General features: G+C 53.9%; 1 protein-coding gene across 1 annotated transcript; it reads left to right on the top strand.

Moving 5' to 3' along the window:
- The first annotated feature begins 510 nt into the window (after positions 1–510).
- NKX2-6 (NK2 homeobox 6) lies at positions 511–4,765 on the top strand. The gene is made up of 2 exons (XM_081813058.1): positions 511–1,211; positions 4,140–4,765. The coding sequence occupies exons 1-2, from the start codon at positions 731–733 to the stop codon at positions 4,763–4,765; spliced, it is 1,107 nt and encodes a 368-aa protein (XP_081669184.1). The 5' UTR covers positions 511–730.
- The last annotated feature ends 4,266 nt before the right edge of the window (positions 4,766–9,031 follow it).

The raw sequence follows: 9,031 nt of genomic DNA, 5'->3' as shown, positions 1-9,031 counted from the left end.
GAGAAGGAACTGGGGGCGAGGAAGGGCAAGGTGAGCCCCTGTCTGGCACCTTCCTGAGGGCTGGGGTTATTACCTTTCCTCCTCCCCACCCACTCACAGAACCTGCAAAGAGGCCAAGAGGCCCCCTAGTAGAGCTTCCTAGCCCTTTCTTCGAGCCCGGAGCTGAGAGGCTCTTCCTAGGAAGTGGCCGATCTTGTTTCCCCAGACCCAGATTCTGCTCTAAGCGAGAAGTTTCCCGCTTAATCTAGGCATAGACCGGTCAAGACTAGCTTCTCCGCCGCCCAGCCTCTGCTCCCTGGACCCAGCTCCCCCCGGCGGCGCCCCCAACCTGCGCCCACTAAGACTCCCGCGTGTTCCTCCAATCCCACGGGTGCCCAGCTGTCTCCACCTCAGTTTTCCTCGGCCGAAGAGTGGAGGGTTGAGTTAAGGCCAGGCCCGATGGATACGCTTGGGTTGCAGAGCAAGGGTTCCACCCCCCCAAGCCCCTAAGTCCTCTAGGAGAGCCCCCTTCGGCCGGGGATTGACCTCGGCAGCTCGGGCCTGTACCGTAAGCACCGAGGGACGAGCCGCGCGCAGCACTCTCTCCCGTTTCCCTTGCTTTTGAGAACCGTCAACACAAACCAAACCTTTCCGGAAGGTGGCTGGGGTTTGGAGAGGAATTAGAAGGGCGCGGGAAGAAAGCGCCTGGGGGAGGAAGGTGCAGGTTAGCACGTGGTTTCTGGCCGGACCAATGAGGGTCGGCGATCTCGTCACTTGGCCTCGGTCACCCCGCCCGCAGGGATGGCCCAGAGGAAGGCGCAGTGCTGGATACTGGGCGTCTGCCCCAGACCTCGGGTCTGCGGTGCTTGCTGCGACAAGACGGGAAGCTCAGGGCGCTGCGCTCCTGGGGGACGGGGACCTCCCCAGCCCCGCCTCCTCCGCCTTCGGGATGCTGCTGAACCCTGTCACCTCCACTCCCTTTTCGGTCAATGACATCCTGAGGCTGGAGCGAGAGCAGATTGGTTCCGAGTCCTTGCAACTCCGGGGTGCACAGAGGAGCCCTGAAAGCTTTCAGTGTCTGCGAATGGTCCCAGAACCGCGAAAGGCTGAGGTTCCCAGCACCTGCAGGGCCAGCGGCGGCGACAGCGGCAGAAGGCAGGACGAGTCGGGGTCTCCTGGTGGTCCCTGTGAGACGGTCACGGAGATGGACGCGGAACGGGTGGGAGAGCCACGTAAGTACTCGTGCTCGGGTCTTGGCCCCTACAGGGAGATCACGGCTGTGGGGGGATGGTCACTACCAGCTGGCGCGTGCGGGTAACACGCGTCTCCAGGTCTTTCCTGCTCCAAGGGCCTAGCCCCATTTTCTCTTATTTGAGAATTCCAAAAGACAGATCTCTCAACCCCCTCTACCATCTCCTCCGGACACCCAGTGTGCTTCCCGCGGCCCTATCCAAATAAGGTCCCTCATCTTAGGCATTCATAATTTCCACAGCCTGTCCTCTGATTCCCAAAAACGTATCAACCCCCACTCACAGCCACACTTCCCAGAAACTCCAGCTTCTCTTTCTTACAGCGAAACCCTCTACAGTATCTTAGCTGTGCTCCATCACCACCAGACTTCCCTGCCATGTCCGCGTCTCTCTACCCTAAAGCGTCTGCCAGAAGTGTAGCCATCAAAGCAGCCGAGCGCCGGGGAGTGAAAACCCGGCCGGCTCTGGGGTCAATCGCAGCCCTTTCTTGGGGCTTGCTAAGTGGCCTGGCCAGCCCAGTCGATCCTCCGCCCGAATTCCTGGTCTGGACAATAAGAGGTGGCGACCAGATCAGTTAATGTCTGAGTCCCTAGGCCTGGACGGCCCTGCGGGCGCTGGCGACCAATCCTTCGCGTCTGGGAGCATAGTAAGGGGAGCTCCGGTTTCGCTGCTCTGGAAGACGACTCTCCGCTCGCACAACCTCGGGCGCGGACAGCGAGGCCCCGGCACCTGCGTCCAGCGGCAGGAAGTCAAGGAGCGGGCAGTGAGTTGTGTTGCCTTGTCTCCTGCGAAGCTTCCACGGGGGAGTCTCGACATTCGGAAGGATGAAAAAGCCTGTCTTCCTCTCGCCAAATCTGTGCACCTCGGTCTGCAGCCTCCCGGTGCGCGTCTGGGGGCCCCAGCGAGAACTCGCAGGTCGGCCTTCCGCTGCCAGGCTGGGTCACGGCCCGTCCATTCAAGGCGCAAACGAATAAGTAAAGGGGCTAGTTCGCAGTTGTTCGTCGACTGGTAGCCTGGTTATTCAGGCTATTCTCCAGGAATCTGGAGAACATTAAACTTTGCTGTGTTCGCGGAGAAGTCTGGGGGTTTTCTGCAGTGGACTCTAAACACTAATTCCCTCGGAGATGCTCAGCCAACTCGGCGTTCACTCTGGCCTTGCTGAGAAAGGGTCACAGTCCTTTCTGTCACCCAGCAGCCGAAGGCACGCGCAGCGCGTTCCTCCTCCTCTGGCAAACCCTGGGCAGCATCTCTTAAGCGGCTGCCTGTCCTGGACGCCGAGAAGGGGCCCGCGCCCTGCTCCAGGAACCAAGCCCAGGGCCGCTGCAACGATCGAACCTTCCTGGTAGTCGCTGCATGCCTATCTGTCCCCAGCCGAACCACCTTGCTTTCAAGGACGCAGGGCAAGAGGGGCTCCAGACGGTGACCAGGAGGGCGCAGGGGGCTGATAGGCACCCAGACGCCTCACAGCCCCATGGCCTGCCTGGTTAGGGACTCTCAGATGGGGTCCTGCTAGTTCCAAAGAGTTGCTGAAGGTCAGTTGTTACTTTTCAATTTGCTAAGAATAAAACCCCAGCCCATATGTTTCCTCTTTGAGAGAAGAGATGTCCCCAGTTTCCCTGAGCACAGGCTTCTCTGAAGGAAGTTTTTATTTCCCCAAACTTCAAATACCAAACAGCCCCATCACCCACCCCCAGGAGATTGCGTCAATGTGGCTGGGGATTTGAAGTCCGGTTGCAATCCGCACCTCCTGTAATTAGGTGCTTCACCTTGCTATGAACTTGCAGCCACTCCACATTCCTGGTTTCTCCTGACATGCTTTTCCATGAAAACTCAGCCTTTCCTCTCTACCCACCCTTGGGTTAAAAAAGAGCTTAGCCAAGACAGAAGATAGGTGGGAAGAAGGGAAGGAAAGGGCGTATTTCCGCGGGCTTCAGGAACAGCCCCCCCCCCCCCCGTGATGAGATAGGGCACCATCCCGGGGAAGAGGAAGTCAGAGCGAAACCAATGCCACCTGCTTACCAAAGAGACCCCAAAGAGAAAGAGGCTGCTTTTTAAAAAGCCAAATATGGATCTAAACTTTGTATATAACCCCAAGAGACCCTCAGTTTCTGAGCCAAGAATCAGGACTCAGAAAAATATTCCATTTGCCTTTATTTTATTTTGCTAATTTGGATTACAGAACATCTCATCCAAGAAAGATGGGACGGGTCCCTGGTGCGGGTGGAGCACTTGATGAGCAAAAAGACAAGGGTGTGTGCAAAGGTGGGGTGAAGGTGGGAGATACTCGGGACACCCACCCTGAGCTTGGATCGGAATACCCCGTGATTCGCGGGCGACCACCACGGATAACCAGGCAGACAGGAACCGACGGGCAAGCAGGTCACCAAGTTTTCACTCTCTCTCTCTCTCCCTCTCTCTATCTCTATCTCTTCCTCTTTCTCCACCCCCTCCTTTCCACCAAGGGCAGTCCAAAGTCAGTTTCCATCTAATAGTCCCCCCACATTAGCACTTGGTCCTTGCGGCTAAAGCTCCCCCAAACTCGACCACACTTTAGAATCGAATCACAGCGAATCGTCCCCCACCACCACCCATTCACAGACATTCTCAGAAGAAAATGAAGTTGTCTTAGACTCTTGATCAGCTACCTTTTGGGAAAAGACTGCACACCGGAGACCCTAGAGTGTCACAATTTACGTATGTGCCTGCAGGTACAATCGTGACAGAGCTTGGGGGAAAGGAACCTACGGACCCTCCGGGGACTGGGGGAGGGGTCAGCAGAGGGGACAGAAGGGGACGCGAAGTGAAGGCTACCAGGGGAGAGGGGAGTCCCTCAAAAACGACGTTAAGACTTGCTCAGGTAAGCCCGAGGCTGGGCGCTGACGCTGACGCTGTTCCTTCCTGTGCTTTTAGAGCCGGGCCTCAGCGCAGCCCCGCCCCTCCACGGCGGGACCAGGGGGCCAGAGCGCTGCGTTGGCGACATTGGCATCGGCGCGCGCGGGGACGGCACCGAGCAGCCCAAGGCGCGGCAGCGGCGGAAGCCGCGCGTGCTCTTTTCGCAGGCGCAGGTGCTAGCGCTGGAGCGGCGCTTCAAGCAGCAGCGGTACCTGTCGGCGCCCGAGCGCGAGCACCTGGCCGGCGCGCTGCAGCTCACGCCTACGCAGGTCAAGATCTGGTTCCAGAACCGGCGCTACAAGTGCAAGAGGCAGCGCCAGGACAAGTCCCTAGAACTGGCGGGCCACCCCCTAGCGCCGCGCCGCGTGGCGGTGCCCGTGCTTGTGCGGGATGGCAAGCCGTGCCTGGGCCCCGGCGCGCCGTCCTTTCCCGGCCCCTACGGCGCGGCCGCGGCGCCCTACTCCTGTTACGGCGGCTACGCGGGCGCTCCTTTCGGCGCCGGCTACGGCGGGGGCTACGCGGGTGCGCGCCCGGGTCCCGCGCCGCCCGCAGCTCTGGCCCGCGCCGGCTTCGCCGGGGGTGGCCCCAGCGCCAGCCCGCAGAGCCATCTGCCCGCCCCGCTGCAGGGTGTCAGGGCCTGGTGAGGCGCCTGGGCTCCGTACGGCCACCGTGTCCTGGCGCTCCGTCCCAGCCTCTCCGCACACCGGCTTCGGCCGGGAAGAGCGGCGGCGGCGGCGGAGGGCATAGGCGACCCGATGGCACTTCTCCCTGAGCAGTCCCCGGAACTGCGAATCGTCCCCAACAGGGACAATTCGGACATCCCGCTGAGGCACTGGGGGACATTCTTCTCCGCAGGGACCCAAAGCCGGCCGCCCACAAAGTAGCACCGGGAGGGAGGAAAGCCTAGGGTGGCTGGCAGTTTCGGGTGTCGGAGCAGTACCGAGGCAGGTGACTTGTCGGGCCCCTCAAAGCCAGGGTTTGCTGACAGGCTCTTTAATTTCTGTGCGGCCGCCCGGGGGCCTGGCCCGGGGGAGGGGGTGTGAATGGGGGTACGGTGCTCTAGAGGACCTCGATCCTCCATTAAAGGCAAGAGGTTGGGGATGAATGTGAAAAGTAGCGGACTGAGGTGTGGGAACCCGAGTGAAGAGTGGGGGAAGGGGAGGATCCCGGAGGTCAGGGAGAGGGACTATTGTGTGAGCCTTGCCCTCCTGGGAGTTTAAACTGCCCCTCCCCCCTTCTTCTCCCCCCCACCCCGCCCCCTGCGCCCCAGGCTGCTCTCCGAGGACTCCGTCTTCATTCTCCGGGGACAAGGTTGCTCTCTGGGAAGGTATCCTGTACATTCTGATTCTCCTCTTCACGGTCACTGCATATTATTCCGTGTACACACCCTAGCATCTTGAGTAAATATACTACATATATTTGTGTGTGTGCATGTGTGTAGACCGCCAGAATCTCTCCACCTTTCCTTACCTCCTATACAGCTGCGAATTTCCCTAGGAAACGAAATGGATGGAGCCCTAGAGATAGGTTACCTGATTTCTTCTCTCACAGCCCCCTCTCCCTCTGTAGGGTTTCTTTCAAAACATAACCCTTTTCTAAATTGGGCTCAGGAAGGGAGGCCTCCATGTGTCCATAAGCCAAACACCATGGGTGGGAAGCCTGAACTTTAGGGGAAATTATGACTCCCCTCCCCAAATATGTTTGAAGTCATGCAAATTGAAGACTGAAAACAAGCTCATTTTATTAAGGGGAACAAGGGATCAAATACATTTATCTTCGGCAGGCACTGGTAGGGAAACCAGGCTCTTGGTTTTTCCTGGATAACATTTTTAGACGATGAAAACTGATTCTTCACCCTTCCACCACTACCTCGCCAAAAGTTAAATTCTATTTAATAAATTTGAGTATTTAATCAAAATGTACTCGTCCTGCATATGCTCATTTCTGAACATGTCCTGGTTGTTTTCATGAAGGTGGGAAACAGACTTCTTGGTCTTTTGTAAACTATACCTGACTATGGATAGCTTACATCTCTTAAAGTTTATGTGTTTAAGCTAAAAACAAGAGTACCGTTCTTTTTTCTTACTGCCATTTCCTTACATTTTCCCTCCTCTTTATTTTCATCCTTTTCTCTGTTCTCTTTACTGTTAATAAAAATACATTCAGGGGCGCCTGGGTGGCTCAGTCGGTTAAGCGTCTGCCTTCAGCTTTGGTCATGATCTGGGGGTCCTGGGATCCAGCCCGCATTGGGCTCCCTGCTCAGCGGGGAGCCTACTTCTCCCCCTCCTCCTGGCTTGCGCTCTCTGACACTCTCTCTGTCTCAATCTGTCAAATAAATAAATAAAAATATTTTTAAAAAATAAAAAATATATATATATATTCAGAAATACCCCACAGTGTCTTGCAGTGATAGTGCTGTGCTCCTGAGCTTAAACAGGGCAGTATGTACACTTTAAATTTGGACCTATCAATAAATATTCCGTAGCCAATTAAGATAAGATTTTAAAAAAATAGGGGTTACAGTTAAAATCTCCATCATGAGGAAATGGCCATCCAGTGTTATCATCCCTCTTTTGCTTTGGGGGGTATTCCTTTTTTTTTTTTAAGATTTTATTTATTTATTTGACAGAGAGAGACACAGCGAGAGAGGGAACACAAGCAGGGGGAGTGGGAGAGGGAGAAGCAGGCTTCCCGCTGAGCAGGGAGCCCGGGCTCGATCCCAGGTTCCTGGGATCATGACCTGAGCCCAAGGCAGATACTTAACGACTGAGCCACCCAGGCGCCCCTTGGGGGGTATTCCTTACAAGAGGGATACTGGGCTTACATTCATGACAGTTGACTTTAATTTCGGTGCTTCTACTGAGTAACCAACTGGTTAGCCCTCAGTTGTTAAGTGAGTTGTATTGCATTTTTTCAAGATCAGATTCTAAAATACTACATGGTAATTTTTAAAAAAATCCTTTGTTGCTGTTCTTTGGGTAAGGTCCTTACCCTAGAAATGTAGCTCATCATCACATGGATCTAGCAAAGTCCTGGGCACAGAGTAGAAAATTAATAAATGTTAGTTTCTTTACCCTTTTGCCCGTTCTAACATAGAAAAGTAACCCAAGAGGCAGTTAGCAAACATGTGATGTTCTGAATAGGCCTTGCGTCCCATGCTCCCTCCACACTTTGTACCGCGTGGAAAAACACAGGAGGAAAAGCCAGGGCTTGGTTAAGTCTGTGAGTCAGGGAGGGTGGGGGAGCTTGGCTCAGTCATCAATAACTCAGTCATCACTGAACATTTCTGGAAGGGATACAAAAGGAAATAAGATTTGGCTGCTACCCTTAAGAAAGGTATTATCTAATTGGATACCGAGACTAACATGAGAAAGGTATCTAAAAATACACGGTGGTAGATGCTGCATGTCAAGTAGGACAGACAATATGCCCTCTCTAGAAAGAAGGAGAAGGTGTGGGGGAGGAGCTGGGTGCTCGCAGGAGGTGATTAAGCCTGGTGATTAGTGTGGGAATGACACTGTTTACTGGGAGAGGTTCCAGGAAAGGTCGAAGACTTAGGAACAGAGAAAAGTTAAGTGGGCACATGCCAAAGCCATGGTCATATTTTACAGGAGTTAGATACAATTCAAGGCTAGCTTCTGGGAATTTGTAAACTGCATTCAGCTGGCGGAAGGGATGTGGGTGGCGGCTGGGGTGTTCCTCTCATTTATGCCAAGATCCTTTAGCAGTTCCGTTGATTTATGACATTTTCTCTTCTGTTCTCCAGATAATTGTAGCATCCACATTTGCTGGTCTAAACAAACAAACAAACAAACAACCCCCCCCCAAACTAAACTCACAAAACCTTGTCCATGTACAATCCATGTGGCTTTCTCTTCAGAGGAGAGCCTGGAAGTTTGAGATTCTCAGGGCACCAAGGATTTCGTTCCAAAAGGAAAGGGGAGGGGAGGGAAACTCTCTTCTCCCATCTCCCTACTTTCTGCCTGTCAAGATCACTTTAAAAGGATCCCTCTCTCAGCTCATCAAGCCCCCCGCCCGGCCCAGCTGCCCATCTTCCGTCCTGTAATCTCTCCTTCGCTCTGAAAGCTGCCCCTTTGTGTGTGCGTCTTAGGGTCCCCGGCTTATCCAAGGCCCAGCTTTCACCAGGGAGGCGCTCTGCAAGCAATCAGCTCTTATCTGCATCGTTCAGGCCCGTCACTCCAGTCACCTCTTAATGTTCACAAATTTCCCAAATGGGAAGTAATTGACCTCTAAACAAAACAAAAAAGCTCTCAGAGAGATAGCAGAGGTTCCTTTCCTGACTGTCCCAGGGCTAGGGGTCTCACCTAGGCCAGGTGGATAAGTCAATAAAATTGCAGACTTCTTGGCTCCCTGTCCTTCCTTCCCCCCTCCCCAGCCCCTTCAAGCCCTTCATCCCGATACCATCTGTAAATCAGATGGAGCCTGAGTGCAACTCTACATTTCAGAGTTCCCAGAGATTTCTGGTATTTGTTTTTTTGCAATGTTATCGCTACAATGATGTGACTCTGGAGGGACATATTTAAATCTTTTAAAATTCCATTTGAAAAGTGTTTACCATCTGCAGAGTTTATACCAGCTCTCCATTATATCAGCCTACTAACTTACCTTTTTTTCTCTTTTTCCCCAAACAAGGGAACTTCCAGGCTTAGAAAGCCATGCCTTCCACCTTCCCCCAGAGAGGGCTCTTCAGAGAGATGGAAGGCAGGACAGGAGCGCTGAGTTAAAAGTTGTTGGACCTCATTCTGGTCCTGCTTCGACTGGTAACACATTCTGTGACCTAGAACAAGCCTGTAACTTCTCTGGGCTTCGGTCTCCTTACTTATAAAATTGAGGCAGTGGATCTCTGAGGCTACTATTCTAATTTTAAGTGGCTTCCTGTGGATTTCAGA

Source organism: Leptonychotes weddellii, chromosome 2, assembly GCF_054177405.1.
Source record: "Leptonychotes weddellii isolate Sample4059 chromosome 2, ASM5417740v2, whole genome shotgun sequence".
In the NCBI taxonomy this organism is placed as follows: domain Eukaryota; kingdom Metazoa; phylum Chordata; class Mammalia; order Carnivora; family Phocidae; genus Leptonychotes; species Leptonychotes weddellii.
This window is presented reverse-complemented; position numbering and strand designations above follow the sequence as displayed.

Bases quoted from the DNA above. Each gene is read 5' to 3' on its own strand.
- NKX2-6 (XM_081813058.1), top strand. From the start codon at position 731: ATGAGGGTCGGCGATCTCGTCACTTGGCCTCGGTCACCCCGCCCGCAG. The intron at 1,212-4,139 runs GTAAGTACTCGT...CTGTGCTTTTAG, and splicing joins GGAACGGGTGGGAGAGCCAC to AGCCGGGCCTCAGCGCAGCC.